General features: G+C 34.9%; 1 protein-coding gene and 1 non-coding gene across 2 annotated transcripts in view; one reads left to right on the forward strand and one right to left on the reverse strand.

Moving 5' to 3' along the window:
* The window catches only part of LOC145690325 (uncharacterized), a 226,234-nt gene that overhangs the window by 60,479 nt on the left and 146,130 nt on the right, over positions 1–19,625 (forward strand). The window contains exon 2 of the mRNA XM_081765110.1: positions 14,328–14,582. Coding sequence (XP_081621236.1) covers positions 14,328–14,582 — 255 coding nt within the window. The remainder of the gene's footprint in view (positions 1–14,327; positions 14,583–19,625) is intronic.
* TRNAS-CGA (transfer RNA serine (anticodon CGA)) lies at positions 164–245 on the reverse strand. Its single transcript has one exon. It is a non-coding gene; the product is annotated as a tRNA-Ser (tRNA).

Consider the following 19,625-nt stretch of genomic DNA (forward strand, 5'->3'; position numbering starts at 1 on the left):
ATTTATTTACTAGAGAAGAAAAAGATTTTTGCTACATGTATCCAAATCCTGGCAGATTGCGGATCTATTGGGTGTGAAAGCAAATGGGCAAATTCAAATATTAGTGTAAATGAGATATTCTATGCTTCTTCCTCACTTAAAAAGAAAGCAGAAAAAACTTTTTCGCAGCCGGTAGGATTCGAACCTACGCTCCCAGAGGGAATCTGATTTCGAGTCAGACGCCTTAACCACTCGGCCACGACTGCACGTACTAGTAGATTTGAACAACATGTTACACTGCGAAATGACGCAAAGCTATTCCATATTTCCTTCCTTTCTTAGAGTCTCTATATAGGCTCACTACTGCAAGAAACGTGCAATCAGCTGTGTCACGGCACGATTCCGTTACGATGAATGTACCCGTATCTGTGTATGCATGTATATATGCAAAGATCAGTAAATAAACAATCTTTTCTTTAACGAGGCACTCATATACACTCGTATTACCATAGAGTAAATTATTCCTATGGTATCTTATGGAATAGATCTAAATTTATCCTATGGTACCACTTGTATTTATGGAGTTACGCTGTTGTGGTGATGCTGGTGGTTTAATACTATTATTGGATATTTTAAATCCAAAATATTAAATAATTTTGAACAGCAATTCTCCCTATTACGGAAAAAAATCGTCCCCATTACCTATTATTATTATTATTATTATTATTATTATTATTATTATTATTATTATTATTATTATTATTATTATTATTATTATTATTATTATAGGTTTCTTCCACGAGTGTTTGTTCTAAAAAGCTACCAGTTATTAATATTATTTTGCTGCGTAAAGTTGACTATCGAAAAATGTATTTTGATGACCCATAACATGGGAACCAAAGGTCTGCACGTGCGAGCGGACCCGGGTTCGATTCCCGGTGGGGGCACTCGATCGAAAAAATGTAAAGATTGTTTTTTCAGACCAGCCATCCTGAATGAGGTTTTCCTGGGTTTTCCTCATTCACACCAGGCAAGTGCCGGGGTGGTGCCTAACTTATAGGGCTCAGGCCACTTCCTTCTTTTCCTTTCCCCGGATAGTGTGCTCGCTGAGAGGCGTCATCCCTCATACGTGACGGGCTAAATGGCCATGGATGAAGAAAGTCCAGGAATCTAAATCCTAAATCAAAGGCCTGTACACCATAATGTTTTATCTGCATAGCAAGCTGGTGAAGGTTTAGCACTATGCCAAGTTTGGTCACGATTTGATATTTCATCAATCGCGTGCAGTATAGATTATTATCAGGGCCCGGATCTTGTTGACAAGTCAACTTTTTTCTGTTACGCATAGGACAAGGAAAGTTCAAATAAAAACATTATCCAACAACTCTTGGTTCGAAAAATATATTTTTTTAGAGTCAACTTTTGGTCACTTTTTGCCGTTTTGAAGTTTCAGGTCAATTTTTAATATTTTAAGGTAACTTTTAGGTCACTTATGGTCTTTTTATTCTTTTTCTTCTACATAAGGAAATCTTAAAATGAAAACTGCTTACGGAATTAAAAACACGAAGTTAAATGATCTCTTTTCCTGCTTCCTGATTATTGGGGTGGAAAAACTGCATTCCTAACAAGTTAATGAACACTAAGCTGGTTGACGAGGGCTGGGAGTTCGTAAGTGGCCAAAGCAGATGGTTGTAGGTTGTTTACCACACAGGATATGACTACGTGAATAACGAAAAATAATTTAGAAAACGTTCAAAGGTTTTAAACAGGGTTTTTATCTATTATTATGGTGTATACAATCTACACTTGTAAACTTTTATTCTTTAATTGTGCTTCCTAGTTTCAATTCGAGAGTGAATTGATGCTTTCAGTATGTAGAATGCCGAGGTCTAAACCATCTACAGCTCTCATTTAAGACAGATTGTTTCTGAATTTGGTGAGGATGTTTTTAGTACTGACGGTACAGTATTGTTTTGCAAGGCATGTGAAGTAAAAATGGCAGCAAAGAAACGAGACACTGTACAAAAGCATATCAGAAGCGAAAAACATTTACGCGCAGTTGAAAACAAACATAAAACCAAGTGTTCGCAGTTGTTACTTGTGGAGAGTGCTTCGATTAGTAAAGACAAATCCTCAGTTTTCAAAAGAGTTGTGTGAAGTTTATGTCTCTTCAAATATTCCTCTTTGGAAATTCAACAATGTGAAATTGCGGGATTTTCTGGAACGTCATACAGGTTGTTCCAGACGAAACGAATCTTAGGAAAAAAATACATGCTAAAGTGTAACGAGGACACAATAAGAAAACAAGAGAGGAACTTTGGACTCAAATAATTTTTGTTTCTATAGACAGAATAGTGATGTGAAGGAACGCTATATAGTCAATATTATTGTTGGGGCAATGAAAGGCGACGAACGTAGCAAAATATTTTTCCTAACTGGTGAAGTGTTGGAATCTGTCAACCATTTTACTATATGTAGACTTTTCGATAAATCGATATCCCTACTTTGGCCTGAAGGTGTCCAACATGACCATGTTGTTTTTGTAACAGATGCTGCTCCGTTCAATAAAATCGTAACAATGTTTACAGTTATCTACTGCAATGCTGAATAAGGTATGAACTAAATTTTCTGACGATTACAAAATTCCTGAGTTAGTTTGTTGTATCACAGCTTATAAAATGTTTATATGTTGCTTAACTGGATATAGACCTATATATCTGTAATTCAAATATGAAACGCTTAGCTATTTACTAAATTATCTAAAGTTTAGTTTTAATATTATTGTTCTTTTTTAAACCAAAGACACAAATGATCAATGAACTGCAACTAACTGAAACAAAACTTTTGAAAATTAGTGAGAAATGGTAATTAAAATCCAATAGATATTCAAAAAATGTCAATGTTTTAATGAAATAAACGTTTAAAAAACTGCAAGTTTTAAGGTCAACTTTTGTGAATTTTAGGGTCATTTTACAGGAATTTTAGGGTCATTTTATGGGTCACTTTTTAGAAAATTTTAGGTCAACAAAATCCGGGCCCTGATTATTATACTTTAAAGCTGTGTTATAATCAAATGAAGAACTAAAGCCCCTTTTAGAGTACGGATTGCGCAACCTTCCTAGATCCTTCACATTTAACGTTTAACGTTAAAAATATATAACTAAATCGATTTAGTTATATATATTTTTTAACAATATTATCACAAAGCAGAGTGATAAGAACATTGCTTAGATATAAGTATACGCAGGGCTCGAAAAATCCAGGACTGGACAGTCTCCGAGAGAAGGAGTGGACAGTCTGATTAAGACACAGTTAGTGTGTTGAGACTGTTAAATATTTGTGTGTATTTTTAAATATTATTATAACAATTGTCTTATTCAGTGTGCTGTTGTGTTAATTTAACAATTTGGAAACACGGCCTGCTACAAAGAGTAATAGGGATTAAATTCTAATATAAGCGATAGTAAGAAGCCCGAATCAAATGTTATTCTGATGCAAGAGGGAAGCTTAAGTCATATGATAGACCGTAATAGATTAAATATTTACCGTATTTAAATATTTAACTAATACTGTCATTTAAAGTGTTTTCCAGTAGTCTTAGGTACAGACTCCTGACAAAATTCATAATTGAAACATATATTCTATCTACTAGCAGAAGCAGACATATCAACCAGGTACCATCTACATTTCATATGTGTATAATGTTAAAAATATTGCTATTTTTTAAGTTGTTCCAAGTGAGTGATTTCAGGACGGAAAGGGGCGTAGCGTTTCCTATAAAATTGGTGCATGAATTAACCCTCGGGCATCCTGTGAATTTAATCCCTAGTTTAGAAGCAGTGATGAATTCAGGACGAAGGGAAATTTCTTCTCCGGAGCCACGAAATTCCTCCCCGGAACCATATATCCTATCGTACTCACTATATGTTCTCTGTATTTTCGTAATACTACTTTTTCATCTCCAGTGTATTGAAATTCGCCCCCTCCCTTGGAGAAGAACGTCTGAAATTATCACTATTCAGTAATATTGTATTTCAGTGATAAAGGATGCTTACTTCTGTGCAATTTTCTCTACTTTAAGTCTAATTCTGTATGGATAATTTGTTCTTTTAACTGAGGAAAAGGGATCCGTTACTTTTCACTTAATCCTTTCACTAAATTTCCCATTAAATGCTCAGCTGAACTTCTCATCAGTTTATAGTCTATAAGGCACAAGAGTAGGATATTAAATTAAAAGATTAATGTTGATTTTATTCTTAAGATTTTGTAATCCAGAGATAATTCGTTAGGTGAAAGTAAAATATTTTATAAATCAGGGCGCAAAATTTTCAGTCGCCAGGTCGCCATTGCCGACTAGAAATTTGGAGCTGGCGACCAGTGTTTACTAGGTCACTGTATAATTTGCTGACAATTTCAATCAATGACCCTTCACTTAAGAACTTTTATCCGAAAACTGCAATCGACAACTGGTACCGTACTTCAGTGCAGAGAGAGGGTTACACAAACGTGAAGTCATAATTAAAATAAGCTATTTTTAACATGTATATGAATTGTCCAATTCAAAATTGATTATCCTCCATGTAATTGTTTGATTTTGAAATGTTATGCCCTGATGTAATTTCTTTCTTTGTCAAACCAAAGACCGTGGTGAGGGAAAGGGGCTTTCAAAATTTGAATTTGAAAGAGACTGGCGACCATCATTTTTGGGTTGGTGAGCACGTCTAACTTTGAATTTTTGTGCCCTGTTATAAATATTGTTGGATAAATACATATCTTAACAGGGAACAGGATTGAGTAAAACTAGGAGTTCCAGTTTAACATATGAACCATGAACATTTTTCGTTATATACTTAGGTATATTTCGTGACTGTTGGTTTTTTTTTTTTTTTTTTTTTTTTTTTTAATGCATCAAAAGTTCAATGTAAACGACAGATACGTTAATAATCGTAAACTCGACAAGGAAATCGATTATTAATATAAGAAGTTGCAGTGTCATATAGCGTAATATTTTCTTAATATTGAGACCGGTAATGGTTTTTAGCAGAAAGATAAGAGTGGATACGAAATATATTCTTGGAACACTGTACATTGATTGCAGAAAACCGCTTCTCGCTAGGTATTACCGTTTGTACTCGAGAGCGCCGAACTGGATGACTTGTGCCACTTCCAATTTGAATATAGAGTTAAGAGAGAAGATGACACCTATTCTTAGGATGCTAAATCTTTTTTTTTTTTAAAAAAAAAAAAAAAAGATCTTCAGTCACTCTTGTCGTTTTGCTACATGAAGATTAATATTGAAATCGGATGCTGTAGTGTATTTCTATCAACTCAAATTTTAGTGCAGAGTTAAGAGTGCAGATGAAGTGAGATGGTTAGTCGAATGCAGGAAACCGCTTCTTTTTATGTATTATTGTTTTTGCTCTATACTAGTCAACGTTAAAACTGAAAGTGCGTCGGTTCGGTTTAAATAACACCGAACCAGATTTCTACTCAGTGCTGGATTTAGGTTTGATAGGGCCCTAAGCTATTGAAAGGGGCTCTTTATACGTCAAGCTTTCTTTTTCAGCGACAAAATATCGTCATTTATTAGGTTTGAATAAATGTTATATGCTAATTTGTGGACCTAATGGGTATCTAAATGAAAACAAGGGCCCATTACAAGTTGGGCTGGGAAACGGGGGCTCCATTGTAAGTGGGCTGGATAACAGAGGTCTCATTACATGTGGGGCTGAGAAATAGAACCCTATTACTTGCTTCATAAAAGCCTAGTACATATCAATACAAAACATCTTTTATCATTGCTTTTCCTTGTTATTTGGAAATTACATTACAATCAGTTTTTCTTCATTTTTTGTCCCCAAGCAAGTAGGGCCCTAAGCTATAGCTTGTTTAGCTTATACGTAAATTCGGCAATGTTTCTACCACTTCCGGTTTGAATAATACCTTCAGAACCACATCGATTCCTATGCTTTGACCCCCTATCCTGGGCAAAATCGATGGTAATCCATCAAATACTTGATTTAAAAAAAATCATGGATGGACAGGTAAATATATGAAGAAATTTTAGTAGCCCAAACTCCTTAATAAATTATAACTTCAATATGGCCATGACACTTTCATTTGTATAGTTTTATTAACGTATTCCTCGTTTAAGTAGCGCTATTGTGCCATCTTTTCAAAATAGACCTAAAATACAATATATAATGAAAAGTGTTTATGGCCTATATTAAATCGAAGTTCTTAATCCATAGTTCATACTAGCTATGTTCACGCGTGCATCCAACAGTCTTTTATGCTGTACATATGTCAGGAATACTTTTAGCTGAAACAGAAATTTCAGCATAAGTAAAAATTTATTTAAATTCCTGCATGATCTCAGGTTATGGAAAGAAAAAAAAGATAAAATTAACATAATCCTATTAACGTATTCATCTCACTAACAAAAGTTCTTTCTTTAAATGGTATAGAGACATTATCATGACGCCATTTTCGTCCTTGAATGATGGTGAAAGTGATACAACAGACGCCATTTTTAAACTCTCAACTCAATTATAAGAATTTCCAGGAAATTTATCCAGAGAGACAGAGAGCAACAGAGGTCTGGCAATACAAAAATAAAACACTACACTTTTTTTTTTTTTTAAGTTTATACTGCTTCACTCATCCATACGTGGTTGGTTGTTGTGCTTAGTATTTTTATTGGCTTAATTGCGTAAGGCAAAGGGACTTTTACTAACATGCGACAGATGCTGTGTGTAGGTTGATATTTATAGAAAGATGCTGTGACGCCATGATGCTACTTCCTTTATTTGATTCCTCTTATAGTGCAATAGGAGTATTTCATATAGACATTTCATGGAAAAGATTTGCAATGGATATAAGTCACAGTGATTGAATCAGTTACAACTAATATGTGACTCACTGTTCGGAGGAATCAAATTACAATATCCTCAATCTGCTAGTTCACTATCTGTATACATATTTTTATATACACAGTACATAAATAAATAAGTAACCTATCCCTCGTATCAACTTATCAGGTTGGCAACGAACGTCCTCCTTTTTAACATCAGAAAGAGGGGGCGTCATTTAGGGCGACAGGAAGGGGCAATTGCCCCCCAAGGGTTTGAGAAATACATATACTTTAATCGATTGTCTACTAATATACTAGTACAAAACCTAAAAGTTTTGTGTCGGTGGTGCTCTTGCCTCCTCAAGCGAAATCTGAAATAACGCCCCTGATCAGAAATAATTTTTTCTCGGTTCTTTCAAAACTTAAGCATGAGAATTTACCTTGAACCATCTAAATTTGTTCAGCCTGAGGTGATCTATCGATTAATATATATGTCTTATCTCTGGACAAATGAATTAGTTTATGCAGAAGGGCTTCAGTCAACAAAATGGCGAAATTAAGTTAACGACGGATTTTTTGTTCCTATGGGGTACATCTATAATGTTTCTATACGTACAGGGCTTCAGTTTTATTGATCAAACATTTTATAAATAGATGTAAACTTTCATTATTCTACGCAAAATAGGCTTGAGTCAGTGACTGAAGATCTTTTTCCATGGAGAATTATATTTGTTTTAAGTTTTAGTGATAATAGCATTCTATTAATGTAATTTTTATATCCATGGGAAACCTGCGCTTACGCAAATTGCAAGGTCCGAAAAAAAGGACATGTCCGGGAAAACAGGACGTATGGTAACCCAATCATATTAAGTATGTTCTTAGATTCCTAACCTATCTGTATTTCAATTAACTTACCTAATCTAAAGTTAACTGCAATTGTCTTATTATAAAGAGAACTTTGGTATAAAATTCAAAAAGTTTTCCTACACAGCATTCGATTAATGTAGTTTTTATGCATTTGGGGAAAATTGATTCATCTTGATTTTATAGTCAGAGTTGGCGTGGGTCAATGAAAACTTGACCCACGACCCACTGACCCACCACCCACCGTGACCCACGACCCACTGACCCACCACCCACTGTGACCACTCTGACCCACGACCCACCGTGACCCACCACCCACCGTGACCCACTGTGACCCACCACCCACCATGACCCACTCTGACCCACCACCCACCGTGACCCACCACTCTCATCCACTGTGATCTACTCTGATCCACGGCCTCTTCTGTACTGACTAAACAGTTTACACTTGTAATAAAACAAGACTGAAACTGTCACTAATCGGAGTTTGAATTTCTAGTCAATCGCTCAAGCACCACTCTGTTACAATAACGGTGGATCTGACCTTTACGATATAAAATGGTAAAGTGTTTGTCAGTGAGGAAATTAAAACAGTTCGAAGTGGGGGGAAATTAGTGTGTGCCTAAAATATACTTGTACTAAGAGAGTATTCTTGCAACTGTTAATTTCTGAACGCATTCCAAAAGAAACTTCTATTCGCAGGAAAATACCCCTGTACAATATGGAAAAGGTTATGGTTTCTCAGTTCACAGTATTTTTCTTACAAAAGACTTGAAAAATCAGTTTTTCATAGTGTATAAAGGTGCTCGGGTACCCTATGTGAGAGCATCTCCATAAAGTATGCTCATAATTGTAATTTGTGTAATCACTAAAACACTAAGTTAAATTTAAGTTACAAATATGCATATTTGCAATTATTATTCAAAGTAGTTTACCTAAAGTAAAGAAGAGACTACTAAAAACTAGGTACAAAGTTAAATAACACAAATAAGCCATTAGTAATACAAGTATACATTTTCCATAACTCGTAAATTTCCACCTTAAAACACATCTGAAATCGGGTTTATTTCCTGTTGGTAACTTTTTCGTGGTAAATCATCCGCAGCGGAATGAAGTCCATCCTTCAGCCAAGAATAACTAGCTCGTCTACTTTGAGCTTATCTAGCGGTGGGCCATTAACATTGATGAACAACAAGTTAGACAATGTTTGAGCACTTAGTCTATTTCTAATATCAGTTATCTGAAATCCCCGTTCGCACTCTGGCGTGGAAATTGATAATACTTCTACCCGATTTCTGCAACTCCTCATCGACAATCTGCTTGTTAGACTTAAGTCTGATAACGATTTTTCTTGGTCAGTTTTGAAATACTCAGCAAGAAATATCATCTCCCTATTACCATACAACATCTTTTCCATATCGACCATGTCAGTTGGCAATGTCGACTCATGGAGAACAGAAACTTCATCTACCACGCCTTCGATAGGGAATATTGTGAATAGATTATCAATTAAAGCCTGGTAAACTGATTTCTTATTTATTTGTGATATTATACATGAAGTTTTGATGCCATTACCAAGTTTCCTCCCCCGTCTAGAAAGCGAAAGGGAACGAGGTTCTTGGAAAGTGTTCAGAAGTGAATAAGATTTTCCCTTCTTCTTCCCCTTCAATTACCATATTGCTGTTTGCCATGTGCCAAATTACGATGAATTTCAATTAACTTATCATAGTATAATTATTTCCTTGAATTTTCGATACTTTTCAGTGGAAAAAAGGATGAAATTTGAAACTTCCAAATCAAGGTAAATAGAGCAACGTAAAAGGAAAAAAGTGTACAATTTTCCATATAATTATGCGTACAATCCAAACTTAAAATTTCCGTGTAATTAAGCTTACAGTATAAATTTTATGCCTATTTTTCTCACAACTTTATGGGTTGATTGCCCTGGGCTGTAAGCGCTCCATATAATAAACATAAGCTTCAGCAATTATTATAGTAGAAAGCAATGGATATATGAAGCCAAGCACTGTGTTTTTTGTTTCTGATTTTTTCTTATATAACATCGATCGTTTTCGATCCTTTTTACAAACCAATTCACTACCAATTTTCCATATGTAGAAAGTGCCCCCACCCCTTCCATAAAGAAGAATTTAAAAAAAAAATGTTAGGATGTTTATTTTCAATAAAGAGTTAATACACTGAATTTCAGCTCCGCAAGTTTAACGGCTTGCGAGATACTCATTTTTTCCGCAAAAATTCGGATTCTCATTACCTCCTTAGGATATTATGCATTATAATGAAAGCAATATAACATCCCAGTTTGGAAAAAAAAAAAGGCATAACTATATACCAAAAGTAATTTCGTTTGACTTTGCAATTTGACCGTGATGATCAGGCACACATAGTCAAATTCATTTTTTTTTAATAATTTATATATTACAGTGATTCAAAAATGTATTTTTTCCAGTAGTTAGCTCCTCTAAAAACTCACAAGTCTCGAAAGCCAAGCAGTGGTATAAGTCCTATTGCTATTATTACAATTAAAAATATCAATATCCAAAAGTGCCTGAAGTTCTTTTTTCACTTGGTTAGATTTACTCATCTCAGGTAAGTAGACAGAAACAAATGGAAAAGGAAGGGAAATGAAGGTCTTGAAAGTAAAACGAAGACAAATTTACCCGTCTTCAGAAGATACTGTGTACAATGCAGTGAGCAGAGAGAGTCGGTAGATCATATTGAGTCGGTGGGTCACAGTGGGTCATGGTGGGTGGTGGGTCACAGTGGGTCACGGTGGGTGGTGGGTCGCAGTGGGTCACGGTGGGTGGTGGGTCACAGTGGGTCACATGCTGTTGACCCACGACCCACTGACCCACTCAGAAAACTTGACCCACTTGACCCACTGACCCATGCCAACTCTGTTTATAGTTTCAAAACTGCATTTTCCCCCCCTCAAAACTATGTTTGTTTGACTGAAGCCCTTTTTGCATTATCTGATTCAAATATTAAACAAAAATTTAAAGTTTAACAGTTAATCGTAATTTTACGCTACATCTCATTAACTATATTTTGAATCCCATCGTCTTTGCAATATGTAATAATGAAAAAACATAATTAGTGTACAGGGTGGTCCGGAAGCGGACGTAACCCCTCTCCTTTAGTTTCAACAGTATAGTGTTAGTTATGGTAGAATGTCTGTACACAGTTACCTTGAAGTCTTAAGAGTCATAAACATCGATATGATCACCATCCATGTCGTAACCAGCGCACTTCGCGGTTCACGTGCGCAATTACCTGTATCAGACGTTTCCTGGCCGCTGGTTTGGAAGAGATTGTGCGTCTTCACCATTTCCCTCTGTCTGGCCTCCAAGAAATCTCGATCTGACGACAACAGACAATATTCTCTGGGGTTTCATAAAGCAACAAGTAAGAAACACTCGACATAACGCAGGAATTACGATCAGATGTGAAACACGCCTTCATCCTCGTGACTCCGGAGTATCTCCGCAAAACGTCTGCGAGAACTTGGTGCAGAATTCAGCTGTGTTACGACATGGATGGTGAACATAACGATGTTTATGACTATTAAGACTTCAAGGTAACTGTGTACAGACATTCTACCATAACTAACACTATACTGTTGACACTAAAGGGGGGGGGGAGGTATGCCCACTTCCGGACCACCCTGAGCTCCTCCGTGGCTAAGCGGTTAGCGTACGCGCCTTTAGCGTGGGAGACCCGGGTTCGATTCCCGGCGGGAGCTCATGTGGTTCGGATTCCACGTTAATCAGTAGGTCCACGTCTCATATAGCCTCGCTGCTGAAAGGGACGCTAAAACTAAAATCAACTCAACCGGACCACCCTGTATATAAGCTTCAATATTAGTTTCATCTTACTAGGTAGTGTGATTATCATACAATATCAATTTTTATGGAATTTGGTTTTACCAAAACTACTTTCATTTTTTAAAAAAATATTTTTATCCTGTCTGTCCGTGTTTCCGTCCGTCCGGAAGACAAAAAGAAAATCTCAAGAACAACTTTGATGAATCATCATCAAAAATACGGTCAGGATGTAGAGACTATCAAAAGCTAAGAACTGAGTTCCTTGCTGGAGAAGACACTCAAACAGGAAATGATAGACGATTTCTAGTTTCTACGTTGATCACTACAAAATAGAAAAAACGGTACTAGATAGCAAGAATCTTTTTTTTTTTTTTTTGCGAGCGATTAACCGTCCCAAAAATACATCTCAACTCAATCCTTAAACTATCTATTAAGATCGGCTGTGATAGAAATTCACTACAACTTTCGGTTTCAATATTGTTTCTACATACAGCAAAAACGATAAGTGATAGTAAAAAGTGTTTTTTTTTTTATTTCTTTAGATTCTAAAAACTATACCCTCTAATCTATCTATTAAAACCGAAAGTCGAAGGTAGAAGTTAACCATTTCCGTTTTAATTAGGGATGGCCGGAACCGGTTCCTGTTGGAACCGGTTTCGGCTATGAACGGATCCGGTTCTAGAAGATTCGGTTCCGGAACCGGGTTTTAAGATCCAGGTCTGGAACCAGTTCCTAAGATCCAATTCCAGAACCGGATTTTCGTATCCATTTCTGGCACCGGTTCCGGAATTGGCTCTGAAAACCGAATCTCCAAGAACGGTTTTCTCGCGGAACCGGTTCAGCCGGAACCGGAAATTTGTGGTCGTCCCTAGTTTTAATGTTGATCGTTATAGAGTAAAAATGATAATAGATACCGAGAAGCTATTTATTGCAACCAATTAAGCATCCCAAGAATATGATCTATATCCACTCTAATTTTTCTACTAAAACCTGAAGCGTTAGAAATATACAACCACTTCTGATTCCAATCTTAATTGAGAAAATATCACGCAATACAAACCAAACTTCTTGATGTGGTGTACATGAAACTGCTTCTTCTTAGGTTTACAAAAAAAACTCGTTTCTTTCGATTTTCTCGAAAACTACGCATGAAGTTTACACTTAAGCACATAATATTGTTAAGGTCAATGAGATCTACAACGTTTCGTCTTTGAACATTTTTTTTAATAATATACGCTATCAATATTGTAGAATTTTGAGAGCTATTAACCTATTTATCCAGGTATGCCTAGTTTATTTGTTCACTATTTAATGGTCGTTTTTAGGACGGATGTTGTTTGAGACGTTAACTTGCAAGACTGTGTGGCGAAAACGTGCTCACTTAGGGATCGAAATCTAGAATTTGCATATAGAAAGCACTCGCAATAGGTTAAATAAACATAAATTCTGACCAAAGCAGTCACTTAGTACTAATAATATGTTACAGTTTCGGCAACATATAAGTACCTTCATCAGATATATTATCTTTTTAATTAAGGCAATGGTATATTGTCAAAATTGTCAGATATTATTAATACAAGGTGTATCAAAAAGGAATTTACAACTATAATCACATTGGTTTATTTATTTAGCTTACAGACATGGTTTTGTGTGATTTTGGAGGAAAATACATCAAGCTTTTTTTTTTTAGGTTGTACCTTAAAAAGGTTCAATGTGATTTTCATTGGTGATGTGGCACATATCCCATCTGAAGTGTCACTTGCTCTACAACGTCTTGAGACGTACTGGGACAACTTGAAGATTTCTTGTGTCTTACCGAACATCCACTTTCAATAAAACACTTATGCCATCGATAAATAGTAGGTCTACTGGGAGGATCTTTACCATATTCTGTACGAAAATTAGTTGCACAGTCGTCGCAGACTTGGATTCTTCAAACCAAAACACACAGCTAGCACGCTCGGTACCAGTAAACGTAGCCATCTTTGCTTCAGCTGTCGCTAGCGCTTGCGGTGTCCTGTTTTTGAACTAGTGTACTCATGATTCAAAACTTGATGTATTTTGCTACAAAATGACATCAAAACCATGTCTGTAAGACATGAATAAATCAATGTGAGTTTCCAAAGTTGTAAAGTCCTTTTTGATACACCCTGTATAATTAGTGTCACTTTGGTCAGATTTTCATTTCCATGTATGTCAGGCGCGTGACTAGAAGCTTTCGTTTGGAAAGATCCAAGGGGACGGGTTCCAATACTACAAGACAACGTTTATGTAGTATTGGTTTATGTAGCACGTAATATTGTATTATTCAACCCCGAAAAAGTGAAGTGTTATGTGAAACTTATATTCGCAGGAAAAAAATAATGGAAATAGAATGTTTCCATATAAGAAAAGAGAATACATATGGTCAGATCAAATCTTTCTGTTACGGGGTCAAAGGTTAGAATGTTCAATATTCAGACGCAATAGCCGTTTGGATATTTGGGAGCTTTAGTTTTCGAAAGAATCAAGGGAAAATAGTTTCGAAAAAAGAGAAATTATAAAGAGCACCATAGATAAATTGCTATTAAAATATTGTGAGCTTGAATTATGATGTTTAAAAAAAAAATCTTTTACTATGATTTTTCTATTGTCACTGACATTTTTTTTAAAAAAATGCTTGATTTACACAGAAAAATAAAATTTAGATTAGTTGTGTTTCTCTCTCTCTCCCTCTTCCTCTCTGTCTGTGTAACTTTTCTAAATCAATATATACATAGAGTTTTATAATAGATTACTTTTATCCACAGATCCTATGGAATGGACGAAAGCACATGTAAAATCATGGTTGGAGTGGGCTGAAAAGAAGCTAAAGGTGGATCGATTGGACCCTGAAAAGTTTCCAGAGACTGGTACTGAGCTATGTGAACTAAGTAAATCTGAATTCGAGGACCGTGCAGGGTCTCGTGCTGGGCGTTTACTCTTTGTTCATTTAGCGCACTTAAGGCATAGTGTCACAGGACAAGGAGACATTCCTTTGGAAGACGTTCATGTGGATGAACAAGGTAAGTACATTTCGAAGTTTTGATATTGTCCGCTACCTCCTATATATCGGAAATTTGTCATAATATACAGGGTGTCCACAAATTAAATATTAAATATACACTTTTAAAAGTTGTTGTTTGCAATATGAAGCTGCACACCAAATATAATAAAGATCTTTATTACTGAAACGTATATCTAAAGTGAAACTTTTGTACAACATTCTCAGTAGGTGTGCGTATTGCACTATTGGATGCTTTTAAGATGCTCAATCTATAATGCGTTCTTGGAGATCATCGATGGATTCGATTATGTCTTGTAAACAATACCATTGATATAGCTCCATAAAAAGAAATCGTATGAAGTGATATCGAGCAAACGAGTTGGCCATAGTATCAGAGCACTTCGTTCGATTCAACAAATGTTTCCCATAAGACTAAATAGCCGTATGGAACTATCTTGTCTTGGAAAGGTTATCCGGTTCTATTGAAAGAGCTCTGTCTCATCTCGAAAAGGTTATTTGTTTCTATTAGGAGAACTCGGTCTCATAATGACAATTTTATCTTGTCTCATCTTTTGAGCAACACTAGAACCAACAATGTCCTGGGAAAAGCCACGAAGACGTTATTTCTGTTTATTGAGCGAACTAGTGCCACCACCATGGGACGTAAAACTCAAAAATTTCATTTCATTTCATTTCATTTAGCGCCATCACTTGCCGATGTCCCAAATTAGAAAAGCATGGCCTAACTTTGACATTTGCCAGTTAGCTTTCCTAAACAGAGAACACTTATGTACTATAGTTCTCATGCTACTAGGATAGGAAGTTGTATACATCATTCATAGACAGATGTAGCAATCATATTTGAGGAGCAGACCATGAATTTTAGGATGTGTACAATGCAAGTAAATATATAATAAAAATAAATCTTACAGTTAGATATTACAATCCAAATGTCTCTTATAACCCATTTCTGTACATGGTGTTATTGTGACTGAAGGTTACACAAGCAAACTAGAATAATTTACATTAGTTAACTTGGATACCACGTAGCTAATACTACAACTTGTAGTAAATTTAGACGACATTAACGCAAGCGAACATTTATTGACTTAAAAAAGAATTGTAATAATTGAGAAGAATAGACTATGTGACAAATACAATTATTCTTTTTAATACTAACGTTAGAATAACCCTCAGTGATTAAATTCGTTAGTAGATGGCCTCCATGGAGCATTCGAGGGAGATAACACTTTTCTCGCTGGCGTGAAATGAAGTAGGTTTCCTAAGGTTAGATATCGCTAAACATAAGCTTTTAGAATAAAGATATGTTACGCATTTTCAGTAGAAAACTAATATTGTGTATCTTCTACGAAACACTGAGCAGGTGCATAGTTCATTTACGCATAACCCAAGATATCTTGCGAGATTGGATAATCCCTTTCTATATTTTAAAGGAACAGTCTTAGTCTCTGTTGATAGTAACCATGACTTAGTCAAAATGGATTTCAACTTTGCAAATAAAGAATTTACAATTTCACCACGTAAAGTTCTAACTATGAGCGTACAGACTGTGTCGGTAATAAAGGCGATATTAAGAGTTAAGAGAAGAGAGAATGGAGAGAAGAAAGAAAAGGAGCAAAATGCCCATCCAATGATTATCAATATATTCTCCTGATACAGGGACGTATGCAGGGTTGGGTTCTAGGGGTCCGGATCCCCCCGAAATTTCGACTTGTGTGTAAATTTAGCCAATTTTAGGGGCAATTTTAGGAATTTTAATATAAAATACCTTCATATTAAGTTTGGACCCCTCCCGAAATAAATTCCTGCGTACGCTACTGTCCTGATACTTTAAACATCGTTGTCTGGGGAGAAGGCGTAACTTTCTAAAGCACACCCGAATTTTCTAGGTATTATTTACTTTAAAGGTTCTTTTAAAGTGATATTATTAATATGGCGTCAACAATTTCAAGATGGTTGTCTGAGGTATACTATATCCCGCGGTATAGTTACATGTTTGCTGTACTCCAGGTTGATGGTTGTTGGGATTGCTGCTACTTGATGGTTGTTGGGGTTTATTGCTCCTTTTTAACATCGAGATTATATTAGACGAAGGTCAAAAGCTTAACGTGAAATCTGAACTACTATTGGGAATCGAACTTGGGTTTCCGCATCGAAAGCGATAATGCTTAGGGTTGGTTCTGAGAGAAAGAGTTGAGACTGTCTCATATAGAAAACATGTTATGAAAGTGATGTCTCGTTCTGGGAAGTTTCTATTGGAAGAGCTCAGTTTCATGTTGTACTAGTCAGGAAGATTCTGTCTTGTAGTTTCACTTAAGGATTTATATCGAACAACACCACTAAATAACAATACTAAGTTTAGATTGTAATACTATGTACACACATCTGTACAGGTCCACATTTTGAAGAGGACCCATCCAATAATATTATACATTTTATAGAGTTCATAACCCGAGCTAAATATGTAATTCTTAACCATAAAGTAATGATCAAGTCAGTTTACTTCCCTTCTACGCTCTTCCGTATATTCTTGTTTTTCGATTAGTCGCTACACAACCTTAGATTAGTTCGGGTTATTGAGTTCCCAGAAACAAAAATATCAATCAGACTCTTTTCACGTTCGAAAATGTGGTAACCCTAAAAGAGCCCACACACAGGATGCTGTGAACGCGCCTTATCTACACTTTTATATCAAAATTACGAGTACAACAACATTAAAATCAAAGTACATTTTCAAAGATTTGTGAAGTCTTAGAAATCTAATGTTTGCAAGGTTTCCCTTCGTTAAATACAATGATACTGATGAAACCAGTCACACACACATACACACACACACAATGCTTCCCATCCCCTTTCTGCGCGAAAAACAAACACAGTAACATAATGACTTCTTCATAGCACAGGATACAGTGTTAACATGGGGTTTTCAATAACACGATGAGAGTGACATGAGTTTGGTTAACTAATGAAACCCTTCGAATCAGTACTGAAGTGTTACCACGAGGCTTTCCTTTTAAATTCCATCAAAATGTCTTTTCTTTCTTTTTTCTTTTTTCTTCCTTTTCTTTTTTTAAAGGCTAAAATTTCAAATATCATCCACACTTTTCAGGTTGAATTGAATCTTAAATTTTAAATTCAGTCCTATAGATTTTTAATGTACTTGAAGAATATTTATGATAGTAAAAGAATTTTAGAAAAAGCATACTGTACTGGAGAATTTGCCTATTATTATTATTATTATTATTATTATTATTATTATTATTATTATTATTATTATTATTATTATTATTATTATTATTATTATTATTATTATTATTATTATCCCCGAGGACGTATCTCTGAGCGTGCTCAATGAGGGTTGCCAGTACTTTAACCTCCTAGATACTGGGAGTTCCCCTAGGGAAATCTACTGAAATCATCACCGATTATTATTGTTATTTTACTTTAACGTCCCACGATTATATTCAAAGATTAAGGAAGACAATCATTATGATAATAAAAGATGAATCCTTAATAATATAATTTAATAGTCTATTATTATTATTATTATTATTATTATTATTATTATTATTATTATTATTATTATTATTATTATTATTATTATTATTATTATTATTATGGCCCGGATTTTTATGTGCTAAAAACTGTAAAATATTTATTTTTATGTGCTAATAAATGAAAACATATTTGCTAAAAACTGAATTTTTTTAACAAAAATAAGGAAAAGTATGGGAAAACACCTAAGATAAGAAAAATAAATACTGGTATTCACCAATAGCTCCTATTCATCAGATCTCGAAATGTCATGCGGATAGCAGTGAATTACTAGCGTCTTTTCCAAATTGACCATCGTAAAACCTGCCTATTGTCAAGGAATAATACCTTATATTGAGAAAAGGAATGTTCTATATCACACGATGTTAACCTCGCGGATTTGAAAAGGGGCATATCACGAAAATCTACACCATCAACTTCACTTATGTTTAGGCCTTCCAATACTTCAGATATTTTACAAAAGGTTTTGTAGCGAATGTTTTTCTTAAACAATTCCTTAAATTCTTTTTCTTATGACTTCAGCTTTCGAAACAGAGTCAAGAAACCGAAATTAGCAGATACGAAAGCCAAGTCACATTTCAAACCACTGTCACTTATTAAATTTTGAACAATTTCAATGGATGAAACATCGTCTAGGTTTAGTTTACTTACTACAGATACAAATTCTTCAAAATTTTCCATACAATACAGTACTGCATTAAGTCAGGTATCCCACAGCGTGATTACATGTGTTGGAGGAAGTGAAAGATAGGGATTTGTTTCTTTGAAAAGTTCAATTCTAATTGCGTTTTACAAAAAAAAAAAAAAAAAAAATATCCCATTTGACACTAACTTGTCCACTTTAGGATAAAGGGTTTGGATTTATGACAACACTATTTCTGAAGGTGGGAAATTGCTTGTAAATACGATGGATAAATTCATATAGCCTATTCTTTTCCCGATGTTAATTTCTTTCGAGAGGAAGGAAAAAGCAATTCGCTGTTAAATTTAGAATAAAATAACGGAAAATTCTTAAAAATATGTATTTATTTCAAAAATATCCAAAATATTTATTTACATACCTTTTTTTCAGAAAATATATATTTTTATGTGAAATAAAATTTTTAATTTACACTTGCAGACTCTTAATTGGGATAATAATCTTTGTTTTGGGCTTGTATGTATTTAGAAAAAAATGTTTTTACATATAAATCCGGGCCATTATTATTATTATTATTATTATTATTATTATTATTATTATTATTATTATTATTATTATTATTATTATTATTATTATTATTATTATTATTATTAACAAAGAAAGAAATCAGAATTTTAATACCTTTGACAAACTTTTCATGAAATTTCTCATTTTCCCTAGCCGAAAGATTGATTTAATATTTTTTCTGTATATCTTGGGGAAATTCCCTTCTCCTAAATTCACTTAAGCGAGAAAACCTATTCGCACAACTTCGGCAGAGTTCGTCACTATTCGCAAAGCATTTGA

The sequence above is a fragment of the Thermobia domestica genome, chromosome 7, assembly GCF_964235325.1.
Source record: "Thermobia domestica chromosome 7, izTheDome1.hap1.1, whole genome shotgun sequence".
In the NCBI taxonomy this organism is placed as follows: Eukaryota; Metazoa; Arthropoda; class Insecta; order Zygentoma; family Lepismatidae; genus Thermobia; species Thermobia domestica.